Source organism: Pogonomyrmex barbatus, unplaced genomic scaffold, assembly GCF_055798465.1.
Source record: "Pogonomyrmex barbatus isolate J1 unplaced genomic scaffold, ASM5579846v1 scaffold2, whole genome shotgun sequence".
Classification (NCBI taxonomy): domain Eukaryota; kingdom Metazoa; phylum Arthropoda; class Insecta; order Hymenoptera; family Formicidae; genus Pogonomyrmex; species Pogonomyrmex barbatus.
In genome coordinates this window covers 17,947,374-17,969,152 of record NW_028297116.1, presented here as the reverse complement: position 1 = coordinate 17,969,152, position 21,779 = coordinate 17,947,374, and the positions used below count along the sequence as shown (strand labels likewise).

Below are 21,779 nucleotides of genomic sequence, written 5' to 3'. Positions count from 1 at the left end.
TAATTATTATTGTTTTATTGTTATTAGTACAACAAATTATCTCATAAGTTACTGAAATTAGATTTCATATTAGCATTTTAAGGGAAGGGATAAAAAATGCCACATAAGAGATGTAGATTAAATAAAGAATTTATATACAGAATTATATTTATACAGAATTTAATAATTATATACAATAGAAATATGCTTGTTCTCTCTTAGCGCATCATGTGCAGCTAATCTATGTACAATATGTGCAACGCTAATTTATGTACTGATCGGCTAAAATATTCCACCTACACTGCGATGATAATTAAGCTGAGCGTGTTGAGCGTAATCGTAGCCTTGATCATACCAATCTGGCGTTGTTCCCGTATGTGGAGTGTTGGAAGACTGAGTACTTTGAGAACTCGTGTGCTGATGACTGCCAGTGTGACCCGAATTGTACTCGCCGCTCTGGAAATGATTGAATTGTCCCCAGCCAAGTTGCGTCCTGGACCAATCGCTGTTACCTAAAGATCGAAGACAAATATAAATCCTAGAGATACAGATCTTCGAGCTCATCAATAAAATCTCGGACACGTAAAATTTTGACTTATACGCTCATTACGTTACAACACTTCGATATTCCAGATTTCAAATTCGCAGCTTCACAGTTATCAGTACATGTCAGTTTACGATGATTTATGGATCTCAGAGATATATTTCAAACGTCGAAGGCATCTCTCCAGTGTGGCCTTTCAAAACTTTTCCCAAAAAATCCCGAAGGATCACAGATGTTACGAGACACTCACCGGCATTGTGCGAGAGTGACGTCGGCGCGCCGTGCGCGGCGGGTGGTTGCATCGTCGATACCTGCGCGAGTTGCACGGAGGCCGCGTGCGCCGGAAGCGACCCGATATGACCGGAAATGGCGACCGCGTGTCCCTGAAGGGCGCCGCTCATCGTCGTGGGCACCTGGGCCATCGTGCTCGCCATTTGAGCGACGGCGGTGCTGCCGGGGACCTGGTGAACGCCGCCGGGCGCGGCCTGGTGCAGCGTCGTCGGGCTGTGATGCAAGGTCGTGGGTACCTGCGGTATTCCGCCCGGCATCTGCGGCACCTGCGGTATCTGCACGAGCTCGTGGCCGGCCGCGGCGTATTGGCAGGGCGTCAATGGCAGATTCGCCACCGAGTGCGCTATGCTGCCGGTGTGCTTGCGAAGTCGCGCCCTGCGATTGCTGAACCACACCTGAAATCGGCGCGCATGACACTTGACTCGCCGATGCACCACCTCGCGCGATAGGGTCGCGATTTGACGGTAATCGCGATAAAGGCATTAACGTTTTACTCCGACAGCGCGCAACGCGCGGTACGGCGCGAACAATATCCCGACTTTTATCGCTTCCTCGAATTTCTATCGACCATTCTTTCCTTCATTCTTTTCAAGCTCACGCGTGAATCATGTGACCGGCGTTACATAAATAACTCACACAATCTGGGCTCGGTCTTAAAACAAAATAATTTTTCATCAATAAAGTACGGTTTTTTTTTTTAATGATATTTAACAACAATTAAAGTAGAAAAAAATATTAGAGATTTTCTTGAAATACGAAGTTGTGACACATGATGTTGATGAAATATGAGTTGTGATATATGTTACGTAACATAATGTCATAATTGATAAGATGTTTACCTGAATCCTCGCTTCCGTCAATCCAGTTCTCTGAGCCAATTCTTCCCTGGCATAAACGTCTGGATATTGGGCTCGTTGGAACGCAGCTTCCAACTGTTCGAGTTGTTCGCCGGTAAACGTTGTTCTGCTTCTGCGCTGCTTTCGCTTTAGTGGAATGCCCGGCTCGCTTTCCGTGTCGGAATCGTCACCGCAGCGACCTGAGAGCCGTAAAAGCGCTGCAATCACTGCCATATTCGAGAAATTCGGAGAAAAATCATTGAGGTCTGTTCATATTATCACAAATGACTTATCTGGAAGTCTTTTACATTAATTAGAGGAGTCTTGAGATCGTGGAATAACTATCTCTTGAATGCAACTGTTGTTTGTACTGTTGGGTTAACTTTGCCGTTAAACAAGAATGTTAGCACGAGTTATATATTTAAGAAATCACATCCAGGACATATAATATATGTGTTCTTAATATATCGTGTTATTACATATTCCACGAACATTCATTTTTAATGTTAATTATTGTTGTAAAAATTCGAGAATCGGCATTTTTTCAATACAAGAATAGAATACCAATAATACTCGGTAAGGCGAGATTTTTAATGCTAATAATTTTTCTACTTTTAAATTGTATATAAATTTAAAATAATTGCTTATGTTATTACAATTATGTGTATTTATAACGAACTTGAAATAGAGCAACCAAAACTAAATCTAAAACTAAATCTTCTTTCCTTTTAGTAATGATATTTTTTCTTAAAATGAGGAATTTCCTAGTTTAATTCCTATCTTTAGATTAGTCTTCCAATTTTTCTAGCTTTATAGAAATTTGTTATCTAATCTGTTTGTGAAAATGTGAATTAGCGACAATGTACAAAGTCAACTTTCATAAACGATTGGCAAATTAGACTGTTTACGGCGATGAAAATATTCGCGATATCAAAACGACAATTCTTCAAATTTCGTGGTGATTATTAATTGGTGTTAAAACGGCCGTCATTGTTAATCGATAAATCGTCGAAAGAGCCGCCCTGTCACTCGATTCGCCGTTGCATCGCCGATGAACTCGCCTCTTTCTCTGAATGGGCTATTGATGAGACGATGATCATCATTTGTATAATACGCGTATCCGATGATGCGACGGCTATTCCGCGCAGTCATCGTACTTCCTATGGCTTAATTGTTTCTTGTGATTGAATTCAAGACGTTTTCACCTAATATTTCAGAAAAAGATTCAAATATACCGTCACGAATTTATTCTCGAATTTGTCATATGAATTAATTAATTGTAAAAGTATGGTAAATAATTATTTATTCAGTTATTTTATTTCATACATATTTTTCCTCGCTAATTAAATCGATCAGAATGAATCGAAAAATCTATGTTTATCCGTCAACTTTATATGTCAGTGTAAGTAAACGTAACATGAAGAAAATTTCTGACGCTCTGGTTTAAAGTCCATTCAATCTATCTGCTTGCACGAAACAGTTTTATGCGTTCTACATACGTTCGCATGTAGTTCTGCATGCATTTTGTGTACTACATATACCGTAGTCATTAAAGCATCCATAAAGTCCTCGTAAAAGGCAAGCAATGGTTACCACCGCCATCTTGCCTCGTTTTCATAGTTTTGATACGTTTTATGATCGACCATCATTTTTTTCAGCGGGAGCCGGTTGCTCCTGCCAGAGTTTATCGTCGACGATATAATAATGGCCTCCGATATCCTTTATGAAAGTTCTTCCATCAATCACTACAAAAATTTTATAGAGTATCATTTAAGATAATTAACAGTTTAGTAAATAAACTTTGCAAATACATTTTATTTTTTTTATCTTTATTTTCAAGAAAACTTTTTATTATTAAATATACATTAATCAAAAGAGATGGATAATTTCTTCTGGAAAATTCATTTATTCTTCACGAAATTTGAATACAATTTTCCACCAATTTTCCAATCATCTTATTAAAGCTAATTCTCATTTTTTGAATCTTATTTTCTATTCATGATTCCATTTTGCTGATCTCAACAACAGTCATGTGAACAATAAGGTCATGTTTCATTGTTGCTCAACCGTTCGATACGTTAAATCCTCCCTTCTTGGGAAGGATCTTGCGAACCTTGCAATATCCGTGCATTCAACACTTTATTCCGAAAACATTTCTATACGATGCGCTGCTATCCCCGTGCTATTGATAACTATTTGGCTGAGAGAATCAGCAGCTCGCGTGCGTCTGTTCGTCTAGTAAACGAGAGAAAAAAATACGTACTTGGCGAGGGGAAACAATCGGTAGAAACTGACCAGACTACCCTCACCAAATATTTACCCTTAAGTCGATTCCCTCGCCCATTGTCCCATTGTCGTTCAATCGAGCATTCTCGCGGACCATTGTCCCGATTGAAGTCGACAACGTCGTGCTTTCCCTGCCGTTTTGAGCTTGAATCCGCGCTCAATCTGTTTTGAAATAATATTGAACCTCGTGCTCGGTTTTATCGCTCGGTCGAACGTATCCACGGGAGCACACGTCGACGTTCGAGGATCGAGTGGTTTGTTGTGACGTCCGACAATCCACCCTGGCAGAACGAACGGGGATTAGCTCGCTCTTTTATTTGCCTACCTGCGCCATCGTGCTATCGCCGATTCCGCGATGCGGAATTAAACGGCGGCGACAGTAATTCTATTTCTTACGCCGGTTCGTGGCCGGCCGTTCGGCCGATTTTTTCGCTCGCGATCCGCGTTTTACGAGCTAACCTTCAATTGAGGTCGCCCGAGGTCTCTTCCCTTAGAGGCATCTGGAGGCCCAGGAAGAAAGAGAAAATCGCTGAAGTCCGTGGATTATTATATATTACGATGATCACGATGCAAAGCCTGAAATTCATTCACAACAGCCCAAGTTCTAGAAAGATTCGATAATTAATTTTCTTGAAGGATTTTATTAAGCCGCAAGATTAAAGCGGATATATCGATTTGACAGATTTAAACAAATACGTGCAAAGTCTCTTTTTTATTTTAGAGCGAAATGTAAATCGAAAGGAAAACACAACCGAGCTGTTAAATGAGCTACGTCGTAACCAGATCGAGAGGCGTTTTATCTTGGGAATAAGATTTGCGTAAAACGAGATCGGTATTTTCTCGAAGGACCTGCTATTTTCGCCGCGTACAGTAGAACCTGCCGGAATCTTGCCGGCGGACAATAAACGATACTCTCTTTTCTTGCGGTTTTCACCTCGCTCGGCGGGGAATGAAGCTAACGGCGGCGGGATCGCGGCTTTCGAGTGTACAAGAATTCTCAGCGGCCGTCCTTTGAGCTCGAGGCCATTCTGTTTATTGTGCGGCATTACATTTGTCAAAGCGTAACGTGGCCCCTGCGCACATCGAGGCGGACAGAAACGCCGGCATCTAGTCAAACTTAAATAATACCCGGAGGTTTTCAGCAAAAGTAGACAAAAGGCGCGACGCTTTTCGGCATCGGGATTTCGCACGGCAGCATTGATTAGGCGGAATAACTTTTTTCGATGAATGCTCCTCTAATGATGTTTTAAACATGTTCCTTAAGCCGCCTCTTATTTCCGTGTACACGGAAGATCGTCATTTCAGATACAGCTCCGAGTGCCGAGAATAGATCGAATATCGCGCTCATTTTGCGAGAGAAAATTAAAAAAAATTGACAGATTTAACCAAATACGTGTGAAGTTTCCTTTTTTTTTAGAGTTTTATCTTTCTTGCTTTCCAGAATGGCATCGATGCGTGCGAGTACAATTCTGGAGTACAAGCAGACTCAAACTTTCAACGTGCACAACAAGTAGTGCGGAAGGAGAGTCATTAGGAGGCTCATTGCAACGCGGTGCTCGGCAGTCATCGCGCGTGTCTTCAGGTGCGTTATGAAAAAAAAACGATGGATATCTTTCGACATCCACCATCGTTCCCTTCACTCCCTTCTTCCTGACTATGACGGCAACGAGGCCGGTGACAGGAATTTAAACCTGGGTTCCGCCACCTTTACTGTCTGTAGATGCAACTTGTCTCCGAGCTATTCTACCATTCTTCCGTTTGTCATACGAGGAACGTGAACGAGCCGCCAAAGATGCCGCCAAAGGAGATCCCCCGTCGAAGGATCCTCCGCCGTTTGACGGTCGCCGGAAAAAGGTCACTTCATCTAACCACCTTTATCTCACCTTTCCAGAAGACGCGTAGGTACCATACGATTAAAATGCACCGAGGATCTCGTACTCTTTTCAAGAGACGAAGGTGAGAGAGCGAGCCACGGGTATCACAAACGATATTGAGGACAATTACAATCGAAGCACGAACAGGTTACTTTACATATGTAGGTAGACCTGAGAAGGTCTTGGTATTTTCGTCAAATTCTCTGCATTGTTCTTGACGCGTAAATGGTCTGTTTAAAATCACATATTTTTCCAATAATCAAATACCAATTTCTATACGAAACAACATTTTGTCCTGTGAAAAAAATTAGCATTACAAAATTAAGTGAGTTTTTCAGAAGCTCTAAAAAAAAAAATTTCTTAAATCATACAATATCTTCATTAAAATTTCATTCATTTTCATTTTTAATTAATGATAATAAGTCTGTTATCTCGACAAGTTAAAGTATGATTTTACAAAGATTTACATTGTTGTAGCTGTTACATCTTTAGAATTATAAAGGAAAAAAATTGGAGAGAGGGGGAGTATCACACTTAATCAATTATATTTTTCTCGATGCTTCCCATCTTCCGCTCTTTCCATTCAAGTATTAGTTCCTCCGTTGCCAGGTTCGCATTTACCTGGTGGAAACAGGTACGACTAATTATCAATTATCATTATTGGCTCGTTCGGCCTTTTTCCCGCGGCGTCGGCGAGACGGGGGTGGCACAGAGCGCGGCCAGGTGTGTTCCTCGCGCCGAGGGGACGTTCGAGAGGTAGGGCGGCGGTGTTCGGCGAGTCAGCATTCCTTTGCGCGGCCTCTGACATCGGCGGTCCTCTCAGAGGGCTCTACTCGTCTCCCTTCGATCCTCGGGATCTTCGTCCGGTTCTCCTCGTCCCGTTCCTACCGACCGGAAGAAAGGGGAAAAAAAAGTGGCTGCCCGAGAGCGCGAGCGGGAGGCAGAAAGATCGAGTATTATGTGCGCGTGTATGTATATGCGTGCGATCGTTTAGGTGCCCATATGTCGGACTTGTAATGAGAGAACGAATGCGCTCTTCGTCGTCGGGACAGGGAGGCGGGCACTCGATGAAACGCTTTATAGATTATCGCCCCGGCCCACGCCATTGTTTTATCGCGCGCGCGGTCGTTCTTTTAGCGCGCTCATCGGCGCCTGAAAATGTCAATTATCCCGGGTGTGCAATTAAATCGACCTGTCCATGTGATTGCGTGATTATCACCCAAGTTGGACACCATTCGAAGCGATCGGCCGCACGTCGTCTCGCATCGTCCCCGAGCTCTTTTGACATGAGAATCCGCCGCCGCCGCCGCCGCCGCCGCCGCCGATGACGAGCCGCCCAGAGTTGCATTTCGTCGGGTTATGAATTATTCTCTTCGAGCAAAAGCGAAGATATCCGTGCGTGTTTTACTCGTAACATTTCGTCGTCCCGTCGGTCACCCGTCCCTCGTTTCAGCGATGATGTAAGACCCGGCGGGAGCCGGCGCTGTCGACAGGCGCGTTGTGCATCGACGACGGGTGAGTTACTAGCTTCACTTCCAAGTGATCTTGTCCCTTGGTGCGCGCTCGCGCCTCGGGCCCGCGCCCGGGCTCGCGTTGGCTCTGTTGATAGGCACAATCAATATCGGGCCTCACGAGGATGAAAAGCGGCCGATCGGGCCGTGAATAGATCGCGTGAAAAGACGCGTGTAATCAATTACAGGGAGAGGGAGGGGAGGAGGGGAAGGGAGGGGGCGGTCCTGCGGTGTCGAGAGCAAATATCTCATTCGTAGCTACGTCATCCAGAAATGTGCCGGTCAGCATCCCCGCTGCGTGTGCGTTGCGCTCGTACGCGCGCGTCCTGTCGCCCCGTCGTCGATCGCGCGCGCGTGTACGCGCGCTCCGTTCGACGTAATGCCGTTCCGCGTGTACGCGAGTCATTTTGCACGATTAACACGTTGATCGCGAAGCGAGATTACCGTAAATACGGGGAAACTACTCGCGCCGTTATTGTTAATAGCGGCGAAGGCTAAGGTGGCATTTGGCTTCAGAAACGCTTTTGTACGGTTCTTATACGGTAATACGGTCCGTCGGTGTAGTACAATCGGGACTCGGGCCTTCTACGGCGCGGTGTCCAGCGTTAAAGAAATCCGTTTCTTCGATCATCGTATGTTCGATCGAGGCGCGTGTGATCTTCCCATGCCGCGAGCGCGGCGATCGAGACAGAGGGGATACGAGGTCGAATATCAGGACACTCTTGCATTAGGACATTCGAAGGTATAATACACACATTCGGTGGGCTTGACGTCCTTTTAAAACGGGGGGTGGAGCCTGCGCGTAAAGATCGCGGCAACGGTTACCGGGGTCGTAAGCAGCATCCGTTCGCGCGTAGATCGCCGCCGCTTTCCTGCGCCCTCCCTTTTGCTTTCCGCGTGTCGAATCGGCCGCTGAATGGCGGAAAAGGTGCCGCACCTCCGTAGGTTATAAATCTAGTCCTGAATCCTCTCTCGGCACCACCTTCCCACTCCCGCCGCTCATGGGGGTCCCCGAGATGCATGTGTGAGGTCCCCCTAAATGGTAACAAATGTCCTCAAAACGCCAACAATGAGCCTACGGAGCAGTTGACATCCATGAGCCACGGTCTGTCTTCCTGTCAACGCCCATGTATATATGTCCGCGCGTATGAGAGCGTAAGGGAGGAAGAGGGTTTTTCAGATCGGTAGTCGGTGCGAGGGTTGGTGGACCGATCTCGACAACAGCTTTCGTCGGACAACGACGGGCCGCTACAATTAGCCTGTGTTAGGTACTCTCTGAAGCACGATCTCTCGCCGACGTCGTCGTTGGTGGTCCGTGTAAGGGCAGTTGTGAGATGACGGTGCAGAGTTTTCTTTTATTTGTCGAAGTCCCGTTCCATTCTCCACAAACAATCGCCTCTCGATTATGACTCTGAGAATTATTATGTATTCGTCAAGATCAAAATAAAGAATTCATAGACGTCTCGCGTATAGATAACCGATCACGAGATTTTTTTTAAATATACTTATTATATCTCGACGAGGATGAACTTGAATGAGAGAGAGAGAGAGAGAGAGAGAGAGAGAGAGAGAGAGAGAGAGAGAATTTTTCCGAGTCCTTAACACATAGGTCTCGAGTGAACGTTGACAGCATCGTGGTCAGTTTTGACCTGACCATTGACCAGGCCACTAAAATTACGAGGTAGTTAACTATGCCTCGAGATGAAACGAGCTCCCGCGCTCATTATTTTGAAACCGCATTTCTGGTGGTCTCTGTAGAAAAGAACAAACGCACCGCCGACATTTTTGTTTCAATATCGACAGCTTGCAGATTTGTTAGAAAATCGAATATTGAATGCATTCTGTCAAAAGTATGCGACGGTATTCCAGCATTTTTTCACTGCTAAATTGCTGTGCCATTGAAGATTTCAAATGATCTGGCTCTTTATTTCTTGAGAATATTACATTCAAGATACTATATAGATACGTCTCGATGATTTCGATGGTTTGCATGCATTTGCAAACTTTTATTTCGCCGTCATCTTTACGATAGTAATAATTATTCTAACATTAAAGATATTTTCTTACGAGTTGTGAACGTGTATCGCAAGTGTACGTTCGCAAAAATATTCAAGTACAAAGTGCCTTTATAGAACGATCGATTGATCGTCCTCGAGCGATGTTGCTGTATAATTAGCATTTTTCCGTAACATGCGCGCGAGTCTCGACTCTTAAAGTGCGCCCGATTAAATCGCGGCTTAATGAAAGAGAAGACTACGACGACTCGCTAGCCGAGGCTGGAAACGAAGAGTGAGGTGGCTCAAGGAAGAAATGACGGAGGCGATGCGGGAAATTAAAGCAACAATGTAGTCGTTAAGTTTGCATCTATGCACTTCATACCTCGTTGCAATCGCATTTTGTTTTAAATAACTAATTAAAACAAAAAAATCTATTCGATACTTAAAAATGCTTTTTTTTACAGAAGATCGTAAAATATATAAAGTTACACAAAAATGATAAATATAAAAAAATACATATAAAAATAATATAATAGCTTCAGATAAAAATATATATCTTCTAAATTGTAAGTCAAAATTATATAATACTCGGACTCGCCTGCGGATTTCTTCGAAAAAGATGTACGGAGTAAAACGTAAGAATAAAAGTAATTATCAATCAATCCGAGAGGATTATCCCGCATAAATTCCGGTCTGCTTCTTAATTCAATCCGAGGGTAAAGCCGCACGTCCGTAAAGACACACGTCGTACGATATGTATGTACATCGCTCTTGGAGGATTATACGCTCGCGTGACAAGGATCGTGTCCACGATTCTGCGGCCTGCGGCTCGATTCGTGCGGCGCATTAGATACACGCTTTGATATCAGCCCCGATGTCCAGCCCTTTGCTCCCTTTCGCGTGTCCTTGTGTCCTTTTTCTCGCGCCCGTGTAATCGCTCACTGACTTCTCTCGCATTCCTCATCGCGTCGATGTGTCGACTCTCGAATCGCGATGTTTCGCGATCTCTCTCTCTCTCTCTCTCTCTCTCTCTCTCTCTCTCTCTCTCTCTCTCTCTCTCTTCTGAGATACGGATTACGAAGCGAGGAGCAACAAAGTATCACGTCCGACATGACGTTGATAAAGCGAGGAAGTCGCAAATAAATCAGAAAGATGTTACAATCAATTTCGTTTCTTTTTTCTTTTTTTTTTTTTTTGTAAAGATTATCTTTTTTTTCTATAGATCGATGCAACGTAGCGAATAATTAAATCATTTACTACTCTCCAATAAAATAACGCGTCGTGGAATTCAAACTCTGCGAGAAACACACGAAAGTTTCACAATTGACAGTCGAAGTTTTGATGCCGTTCTACGGACGGTAAATTCACTTTTTGATCGTCGATATGATCGATTCCATTTCGATGCACGAGTAAAGTACGCGAGGTAACGCCAATACAACATGCAAATCACCGTTTTTAGCATACTGAGGATCCCGATATTATCGCGGTTTCGAGAGATCTTATTGACTCTTCGCGCGCGGTTTGATAATAGCGCGCTGAAGCAACTCGCGACGGCCGAACAATGTGGACGTCGGGACGGAGCGATGTAATCTGCAAATTTGATTGCGACTCATGCAAGCGGGTCGGCAGCGTGTTTAAGAAAGGGGATCCCTCTCGGCGCGGTGTGCGCCGAGGTGTGCTTAAACATTAAAAACAGTATCCCGTGAGCGTCGGCGGCGCGTTCCCGATGAGAACGATCGACGATCGTCGATACAATCAATAAACCTGATTGTGAATCACTTAGCGGCGTTGTTCATCGCGCGGATACTCTCCCGATCCGATCTCAGACGAGATGAGAGAGAGAGAGAGAGAGAGAGAGAGAGAGAGAGAGAGAGAGAGAGAGAGAACAGAGAGAGAAAGAGAGGGCTGGCGCGAGAGAAGAATCAGGACAGATATATATATATATATATATATTATACACGTGTGTCGGTGCAGCGCGATGAGGGCAGAGAGGAGGGATGGTGCAGGGGGGTGGGCAGGACCCATTAGGCTAATCCCTCGTCGGCGGCCGAGGCCAAAGGAACGGAATAAGAAGGAATAAGAAAGCCACAGGCTACGTGTCATTCCTGCTTGCCTGCCGACACCTATACCCCGACCGACACCTCCGCCATACTACGAGTATATCCGTCCAGAGGTGCTCCCTATCACGATTGCCCCCTTGCTCCCTATTCCGCGCGCCTGTAAGTTATTCAACCGCACGGCGGCGCCGGGCGCAATTCGGCCCTTATCTGGAAAGCGGGATGAGATAAATCGGAGCAAATCGGGAGCAGATCGAGTCGCAGGTAGTTCGAATTAATCGGCATTCATCAGACTCACTCAGGTAAAAGTCGTGTCACCACTCGCAAAATAAAAGTGAGTAGAAATTTGACTGTTGCAGATTTTTATATTTTTATTGAATCGAGCTTGGATATGAATCTCGGTAATTCGCTGGTAATCGTTGCGTATAAAAATTTCAATCGCCTCCCTCCGGCCATGTTTTTTTTTTTTTTTTATACAAATTTATTTATGAATTTTCCTTATCGTTAGTTTTAATATTTTACTCTTCATGGAAAATGTCTGTTTTATAATGGTATTCGTAATATTCTAATAGCATTTTAAATACTTCTTCTCCGTTTGATATTAATGGCAGGAAGTTGTAAAGGCCGCATGTGTTTCAGCGTCTATTTATATTCACTGGTGTGTGAAAGACGATGCCGCTTTTGTCTCGAAATTCGCATGAGTGAATTGGGACCCGGCGCGGCGTGGATAAATTGCATCGCCGACACTTTAATTCGGCCGATCGGCGTTAATCAATTTTACTGACCGCGAAAACGGTTAATGACGAATAAACGGCGGCGTGAATGGGATCGAATGCGTACCCGCTCGTTAAATAATTATTCATTTTTGCGCGAGTTCAGCAAGGACGAGGACGAGGGCGGGCGAGCGCGGACGAGATTTCTATCGTCGTAATTTTGGGGAAAAATTATGAAGCGCGTGCGGCAGTTACATATCGCGAGATGGGCGTAATTAACCGTGCCGAAAGCGATACGCATCTGTAATTGACGGTTTTCGCGGTTTGCCCGGCGCGCGGCCAGCGCAGTTTCCTCAAAGAGCGCCTTCTTACCGGTAAAATTCGCGCCCTGATTCGAGAGACGTTAATTATTATTTTTCAAAATTTATCGAGTGCTTCTGGTCATTATTTATGGCCGCGCGATATTTTTACCGCCGTTCCGTATTCTTCCGCTTCGTTTCGGCCCCGGTCCAGCCTCGCGTGACGGTCCGAAGTGTGTCGCGGTGAAACGATTATACTTCGCGCGAAATATCGCGTGAAATGATACGCGCGCAACGTAAGTAGGACCAATTTGCTCGATTAGACTGATTAAAGAAACGTCGCAGGGACGGCGGGGAGCCGCGAATGAGCACCGCTGTCGACGTGTGGCAGGCGGCCCGTTTGATCTCCGCGGGATCCTCGCGGAGCCCCTGGGCCTTGAGGCCCGCTCTTGCCTCTTGGCTCTCGACTCTTTCTTCACATTCTCGACGGTCCGCGATCGAAGGATCTTTTCTCGACCCCGGCAGCATCCTCGCCGGCCTGACTTCTTAAGACTTTGGGACACCTGTACCGCTAATTCCTCCGTGTCTACCTGTATCAATCACGAAAACAGATTCCCGCTTCGCGTTTGGAATATCTAGCCGATCGTGTGCGCCCGCGGCTTAGGAATCAAAGCGAGATGGAGATCAGAATCAAGAAGAATCAAATGGCAGGTATTTACGATTAAAATCACGCGATCTAATAAGTTTATTTATAACTTGCAATAATTTGTAGTATCTATAAGGAAATGTTACCATTACACTTTAAAGATTTGATATGACTCATACTTGCATGCTTTCAATATTAATTAATCCTTATCTCTGTATTACTTTATATTTCCTCTATATTATTTTCTATGTTACGAGCAACATGACTTGATAGATATGAAATAAGATAAATTCCTCCATCAGTTTTACAGTTTTAAGTAAAGACGATATATATTTATCAGTTATACTTTAGAGATTTATATGTCCATTTATTTCTGCGAATTACAAAGTAACTAATAAAATTATTTTTATATTCTGTATCCTCTTAAGGAATAAGGAAATCTAGCAAAATATTTCTATAAAGAATAATAAAGATTCGCTCAATTCAATTTCGTCGAAGAGTTTGTAGCTAAAAGGGATTACCGGATTTCTTGCGTATTCAGAGGCATTGCGGAAGGTTGCCTTCAAACGGGCACGCATCTCTCGAGGTGAGACCGCGTTACGAAAATCTCAGAAGGAGGAAGACGATGAGAGACGCACGAGACGAAAGGCGCGGGATAACCCGTAAGATACCCGCGTCCCGTAAGATATTGACACTTCTGTAATCCGTTTGTCGGACATGTGGCCAACCTGGCTAATCCTGCTCACGCCCACCGGAGATTAAATCCCGCCAGTCTGCCGACTCGTTCGGACTAACTTGGTCCCTAACAGCGAGGGCGAGCAGCGGAGGCGCTTAAGGCCCCGATATATATATACGCCCGCGTACGTCAAACTGGGTCCACGAGGACTGGCGGAGGTTAAAAGCTCTTGATGCCCCTCAAGACGATGGATCGCGCGTCTCTCCTTTTTATTTTTTCTTGTCTTCCTCCTGCGTTCCATATTTCTCGCGCGATATCGCGCCGACGCAGCCTTTGCTATTGGGCCCGCTGCGCGGGATTCTTTCTCGCCGCTGACAGCCTAAAAGGGTAATTAACCCTTCGACTGTCCGATGGGAACTTTACGCTGCTTTCGTGCGTTTTTTTTTCTTCTTACTCGTTTTGTCTTTCGCGAGCGGCGAACGATTGAGCGAAAGGATATTCGGGTTGGATGAGAGTTGACCTTGACTTATCGTCCAAAATTCATTGAAAATCATACGTTCGCAAAAATCATACGTTTGTAATTCCTCTTTAGTAAAATTTAGCAAGAGAATATAACAAGGTGGAGAAATTCTGACTTACCGCCACCTAATATACCATTGATAGTGTAATCCTTTTTCCCATCGTCCCCTGGCCGTCCACCTCGAAGAAGTCTGCTAATGGAGCTGACGCTTGGTGGATCTGAGAAACCTTCCTGCATGTAAAACAAGCTTATTAACATACTACATATAACAAATTATGGTTTAATTTTTTTCTGTCTTACTAAAATTATTCACTTTATGGTTAGCCTTATTAATTCAATTTTAACCACTTTTTAAAAGTAAAATTAGAAATTGAATGAAACTATTCGATAAGTAAAATTATTCCATGTTAGTAAAACCAATAATTTTTTGCAAAGATTATTATAAAATATATAACACAGATTTATAAATAAATTTTTGATCTAATCCTGGAACAAAATTAAGTTTTGTATAAATTCTTGAATGCTAAAAACGAATCTGACCGTCAAATTATATATCACATCTGGATTTTAAAAAATAAAACAAGTTAAAAACATATAAAATATTATATAATTCGGTATAAAAAAGCATCTAATTATACTTTATTTACAAATTTTATTGTATACTTTACTATACATAACAGAATACATAATTTTAAATATTTCTATTCCGATGAGAAGATTACGAATAAGTATTCCGAAAATTTAAATATCATCTTGTTTTTCAGGTGCTTAATTTTATCTAAATCCTTACTTTTTATGTGCACATAATTAGTTATAATTATATACCTTATACAACAATATATGCATCAAAACATATAGTAAAATATATTACATGCTATTTTACATACAATTACATGTTTTCACATACTTTTTCGCAAATTTTAGAATTTATTATTTTTAAATTCTTACACAATATACAAATATGACGATCATATTTATTTTTATTACTGGATTGTTTTTAGTACCCAAAAATCTATATAAAATGCCAAGTTCCGTTCCAAAAGAAGATCAAACGTTATTTTTGTAGACGGTATAACGTTTGTAAAATATTATTGTGATAACAACGAAACGATCCTTCTCGCGTTTGTTTTCATGCTAATTCTAGCCGCCGTAAAAACGTCCGCAATTTCCCGGGAGATTGCTAGGCTTACGCAAAACACCCTACGTTTCCGTCTCGATCGACCGTTCGCCGGCTAGAGACCGGCAAACGGGGGGATTGATCGGTCGTAGAAGTTACGTGGTACCGTCGACCCGCGTGTGGCATTTGCAACCGCAGGCTACTGCACTACAATTTGGCGCGATTATTTTCGTGTCGGCATACACATTTTGCGCCGCTGAGAGAGAGAGAGATTCAACGTTATTACACATTGTGCGCTCCGTTGCGCCGTTACACGCGTGTTCCGCCACGGCGGAATACGGCCCACGGAATCGAGGCGACAAAACGCATTTCGTGGAAATCGTGGAAAACGAAAGCCACCTTTCCGCGGCAAAATAACGCGGTCGGGATTTTTTTGCGTAGCCGATGCGAATGACGCGGACGGTCCCAAGGATCTCCGACAGAACTGATTCATCGGTCATTTGAGGAAACGTTTATAAATCCTCCGCCATGAATTTCACGGATTAAATAAAATTAATAGAAAATAAAATTGATTTAAGCTTCCAAAATTAATTCGGGATGAATTTATCGCGAGCGAGATTCGCTTTGGATGGCTTGATGTAACAGCGATTTAATTACACATGCGAAATCGCAAAATGTAAGCGGGATTACGATTTAAAATTAAAATTACTACTTAGATTATTGCCACATTTGTCATTTTCAGAGCGCGGCGGTAATTTCATGTATCCTAGAGTGTTGTGGAAGCTCGAGAATGAATTGCGATTGTTAGTTTTTAATTATTGTAGGAGAGGAGAGGAGAAGCATTCATGATTCAGCAAACAATCAATGGCGCAATCTGTTATTTGGATAGCGTGAAAGACAGTCTCGCTTCCGTAACTGCAGTAGTTTTGGAATTCTTGCGGAATACTGGCAAGTGACCGTTATAAGAAACGAAAGGTCCATAAAATTACAAAGAAGTCTTTGTTGAGCCATTATCTTTATCGTAATAATTGTAGTTCCAACGATTCTAAGGCGTTCGCTGATGGATGTTCGCCGCAAAGTGAGCTGTCCGTTGGATGCCGCACAAAGGGGAGAGAGTACAATAGCAATCAAGTACAAGGTATCCAATGTTCGTAACACCATCCAGATCCAGGTTTTTTTTTTTTTACCTGAATATCTTTCGTTAGATATAAAAAATATATGCAGTACATGCAAAAGTTTATAATAAAAATAATAATATAAACATGATTGAAAAAACAAATATATCTTATAAGCGGGGAAAGGAAAATCGCGCTTACACTTTCGTTGAGATTTATGATATTTCAAAACTTGATTTGTCATTCTTTTATGTAAAAACCAGAGTTATATATAACTTCAATATCACGATCAAGATCAAAGATATATGTTATTCAGATCGAGTCCATTGAACTGAGATCGCGGGAGATATTAGATGCGGGTCATATAGTGTTTCAGAGATTTCTTCATATCCCCGTGATTCCGTATCGGGTATCAAGAAAACTTGGTCGCCACACCTACCCGGCATCGTCCTGCTGCGAAGCCGCGAAAATCTCCGCACGTACGCACGCGCCGATACCGATCGGCGTTATCGGCGGCGCGATCGAGAGACGGCGGCGATCGAGTGCGTGCCGAACGGGCGATTCGCTAAAGAGAACGAGATAAATAAAGAAAGCGCGCGGTAAGATCGAGTGAGCATTATCCCGCGAGCCAAGGTGAAAGAACCTGCCTTTTGCCTTTGCCGAAGATTTAAAAGGGAGGACGAGAGGAGCGGGTGGAGGAACGGGTGGAGAGCGGCGATTTGAGGGAGCGAAAGAGAGAGAGGGAAAGAGACGAGGGGAGAAAAAGAGAAAAGAAAGGGGGAAAAGGGGGTCGTCGGTGTCGATCGCTATCTGCCGGATCGCCGATCTCAGAAACAATAACGATCCTTCTGCCGGTGGTGGCTGAGGCGTCGGGTCCCGGGCGATGACAGGAAAGAGAAAGACGCCCATACGCCCGACAAGGCGGCTGGGCCACGGGAGCGACGAGGAAGGAGAGATGCCCTGAGGGCCTCGGGGCTTCAGGAACGCCTCCTTCCAACATTAAATGCCGTATTAATGCCGGCCACGACCGGCCTGCCTCCACGACTGCAGCGGCGTACGTGTTCTCGAAACCGTTTCTCGTTTCTCGTTTCTACGACGGCTCTCTCGGTCGTCCTCTCATCGTCTCGCCCTCCCGTAGTTCGCCGTCCGTGTTCGCTCCCCTTTCTCAAACGGTGTTTTCGATCGTTTCTCTCTCGTCCTCATTCTCCGTCTCTCTCTCTCTCTCTCTCTTTCTCTCATTTGCCTTTCTTTGCTCTTGCAAGTCCTCTTTTCTTGCTTTCTCGCCTTCGCGTCCCCCTAATTTCTCTTTCCCTGTCTCCTTTAGTATACCTCGACACTCCTTTCTCTCTTTCATTCTCTTTCGCAGATGCTGTATCCCCCCCCCCTCTCTCTCTCTCTCTCTCTCTCTCTCTCTCTCTCTCTCTCTCTCTCTCTCTCTCTCTCTCTCTCTCTCTCTCTCTCTGTCACGTCATTATTCTCGTTTTATTCATGTCTTGCTTTCTTTCGCGGTCGCTTTCGCTCTCGTTCTCTTTTGCGTGGCTCTTTTACAATCTCTCCTTCTTTTCTCATGTATATTTTTGCACACACATTCATCCCCCATAGATTGATACATTTTCTCCTTATTGTCGCTCTTGCGGTCGATGCTTCTCTCGAGCTTAAGATTTATCTCTCTATCGAGTAGATCGCCCTCGGCAAGGGAGGCGTTTCAGCATCGAAGGAGGGCAAAATACCCCGATCTGTCGGAATTTCGCACAGTTTTGATTTGAGAACCGTCATCGATCTTATCGCGGAGACACGTAGAGATATTCGGGGCCCCGAGATCCGATACCTTTTGTTGTTTCGAGAGAATAGTGCTACCGCGCCGACGATCGACACGATCGCAAATAAAAGCGAGACGAGTCTCGGGGATGAATCAGAATAAGATCGCTGGATTAAATAATTAATTTCCTTATAATTTTTGGTGATACCATTTTATTTTATTTTCATCACCTTCTTCGCAAAATATTCTCGTTGAAAAAACGATGGGAAATACAATTTACATTGAGGACCAAGAGAATAAAAATCATTCTTGCTAATAATTTAATTTTTTGCCGACGAGAAACATTCGGTTTCCTATATTTATATTCTCCTTACATTCCACAATTTAACGACGCCTACGTCGATAGCAACTCATAATTAAATATGTTCTCAAACTCGGCGTTGACGTCGCGTGGGTAATTAATCTTCTCTGTCTTCACGGTAATATCTCCCTCGTGTACCGCACGAACGGTGTTTCTTTCTTTTTCTTCCTTTTTTTCCTTCTTTATCGGAAAATCGTCGGACGATACGCGGCGGGATTGGACGGTATAACGCGGAAGAGATTATCCACGGAAAAGCACATTTGCATACTCGAAAATCGAGAAGCGGAGGTGTTACGCCAATGAGGCGTGGGTGTAGACGGCGGTCAGTGAAGTATTAAAGGACACGCGAGTCGCCTCGGGCTGCTCACGTACCCCGCCGCTCTCGCCTCGTGCACAAGATTAAAAAGCCCCATTGAGCATGATTCCCGAGAGAGATAGAGACACGAGTAAGCGCGCAGAAAACGTCCACCACGTTCGATCGAAGGGGTCGAGCCGATGGCTCGCGGGGTTCTCGCGGACGGAAAAATGTCCGCGTGACCGGAATAATGAAGCAGCAGCTTGAAATCGCTATTTTATCTTCATCTTCATATAATCGTAACTTTATATATCTTTTCTTTTTCGTACAGTCCCTCTCTTCTTCATACGTTTTCAAGTTTTATTATTAGAATTACTTTTTCTCCAGATTTTGTTTCGGAATATTTAAGAAGAATAGTCTGAAATTTTTTTCCTCTCACCTTCATAAGTTTATCTCTGATCTCCCAAGAAAATATCCCCGGATTGTCTCTCTTCAACTCCTCGATTCTCGCCTCGACTTCCGGCGTGGCCACTCGTGGTTTGCTGCCGCCGATTACGCCTGGACGGATGGATCCGGTTTCCTGATATCGGTTCAGAATCTTAGAGACGCATCCGTGCGAGACGCGAAGCTGCCTAGATATCACGCAAGGACGGACTCCCGCGGCGGCCATTTCTACGATTTTCAGACGGATGTGATTAGGGAGAGGTCGGCCGTTAATGAAGACCCCACCTAGCTGATTCATCCTTCCTTGCCCTGCAAAAAATTGCCCGGAAAGTTAATGGAATCCAAGAGGCGAGTATTATCAATCATAAAGAATAAAAGAAACGCCGTTAAAAGATTTAATGAAAAATATATCGATTTAATGAAAAATACATCCTAAATTTGTATTTATTTAAATTTCAAAGTGCATATTTCGACATGATGAGAAGTTAAGGAAATTTTTATAACTCGCAGGTGAAATCGTAAATACCAAACAGACGGATGTTCATTTCCCTCGGCAAAAATTGCGAGAATATAATCGCACATGGTTCTCGTCGGAAAAACACGCGACAAGGGTAACAAACGGCGGAGGGAAAAGCGGCCTTCGTGTGCGATTTCGTAGACGCAATTGCGGTGATTGAGCTTGAAATTAGCGGCGGAATCGGACCGGGGCGCAAACATGAACAATCAGATAACAGGATGGCGAGCACGCGGTCGGATGGCGAGCACACCAAAAACACGGCTAACAGCCGTAAAATTGAAGAAGTTATGCGCGCGAGGAGGCGTGCACCAGGCCGTTTCCAGCGACTAACGAGTATAAAGTCGGATCGTTAGTCGAATTAGCCACCCTACCGTACGTGACATTAGCTCCCGTATCATCAGGCCATCCCGGGTAAATGCGCGCGCGGCGCCGCATACGCGTAATTACTATGTTTACGCATTACGGATGCTCGATGTACACAGAGCGGAGAGAGAGAGAGAGAGAGAGAGAGAGAGAGAGAGAGAGAGAGAGAGAAAGAGACGGGTAATTATAATAATCGTCTGACCGCGCGCGCCCGCGGAACGACGGAATCTCATTGTCGACGGAAACACTCGTCGTAATTCTCGGATCAACCGAGAATCTTCCGAGGACCCGAACTGGCTTTTTCATCTGATATTAACGACGGTAATTGTCGCTTTCTTCGTCGACCTGCGTCCGATGACCTGCTTACATCGGATCTTTTCAGATTCCTGTTCCGTACGTCCCGCTGTGTGCGGAGAAAAAAACTACCACTCTATTGTAACTGTGATTTTTGTATCGGATATTTGAATGGACTTGAGTGTTTTAAACTGCTTAATGAGATAAATAGGAGAAAATTAAAAAAAAAAATTAAAGATCAATACCCTCGACTAATCCCCGCTCGATTAAATTACAATGTTATTAATATTATAAATTTCGTTTTTTATCGTCATATTTTATTTTTGTTCGTTAAGTCGTAGTCGAGACCAGCGCAGATGTTGAATTCAGGTGAGAACAGCGGGACATCAGTCACGACATATACATTATCTATCATTTTTTAACGATCTGATCGCTAATTACCTGCTTAGCGAATAGAATATATCGTTTCGACAATTTGCGGTTCGTGTTACCGCGATGCGTTTCACACAATGCACCTAAGGGAAAATTATGACACGCCTAATAAATATCCATGTCCAATACGGGGCACGATAATATCCGATGTAGATTTGTCTTATTCAATTTCGAAGCGAGCTCGTATTAAAGATGAATATCAATTAAATGGCGGCGAAGGGGAATGTTTAATGTGCAGCCCAGGTTCGCGCAGCGCGAACGCGCGTTACCATTTAATTTACGACGGGATCGTTCGCTTTGGACAGGATTGATTTATCAAAATCACACGGCGGTGCAATCGATCGAATGTGTGTTAATGGCGATCGTGACTGAATTTAATTATCGTCTTAATAACCGAGCACGAACGTGACGATTAAGCGACTGCATTGTTATCGACGTGGCGTTGCGTAAATTATTTAATCGCAGTAATGGGATTTTCAAATGCGACGATTAACGTCAGCGTAATTCGACGCAAATGCACCCTTTTACGCGCGCCGGTGTTATTATGCCGCCGGCATCGGAGACGCACGCAGATCAGATAAAGTCTGAGAATCGCAATTAAGAAATGCAAATCGCGAAATTATTCCTATTAAAACATTTATGCATTATAATCGTCGGGAATTGTATTTAAGCGGCATTATAATTTGCTACATAGTGCCTAATTAATTTATTTCAAAAAAGCTTGAGATAATTTATGCAGCAACATTCATACATTTTATTTAATCTAAAGACTGTCTATTTTTTTTTTTTAATTGATATAACAAAATGTGAAATTTAAATCAGAAATTTTCGTAAAATTGACTCTCTTTCGAAA

At 43.7% G+C, this 21,779-nt stretch overlaps 1 protein-coding gene across 1 annotated transcript; it reads right to left on the bottom strand.

The window, feature by feature from the left end:
- Nucleotides 1–113: 113 nt before the first annotated feature.
- On the bottom strand, nt 114–19,662 carry LOC105434243 (protein gooseberry-neuro). Its single transcript, XM_011649907.3, has 5 exons — nt 19,316–19,662; nt 14,349–14,460; nt 1,654–1,850; nt 774–1,209; nt 114–491 (listed from the first exon to the last, which is right to left on the bottom strand). The coding sequence occupies exons 1-5, from the start codon at nt 19,616–19,618 to the stop codon at nt 262–264; spliced, it is 1,278 nt and encodes a 425-aa protein (XP_011648209.2). The 5' UTR covers nt 19,619–19,662; the 3' UTR covers nt 114–261.
- Nucleotides 19,663–21,779: the final 2,117 nt, after the last annotated feature.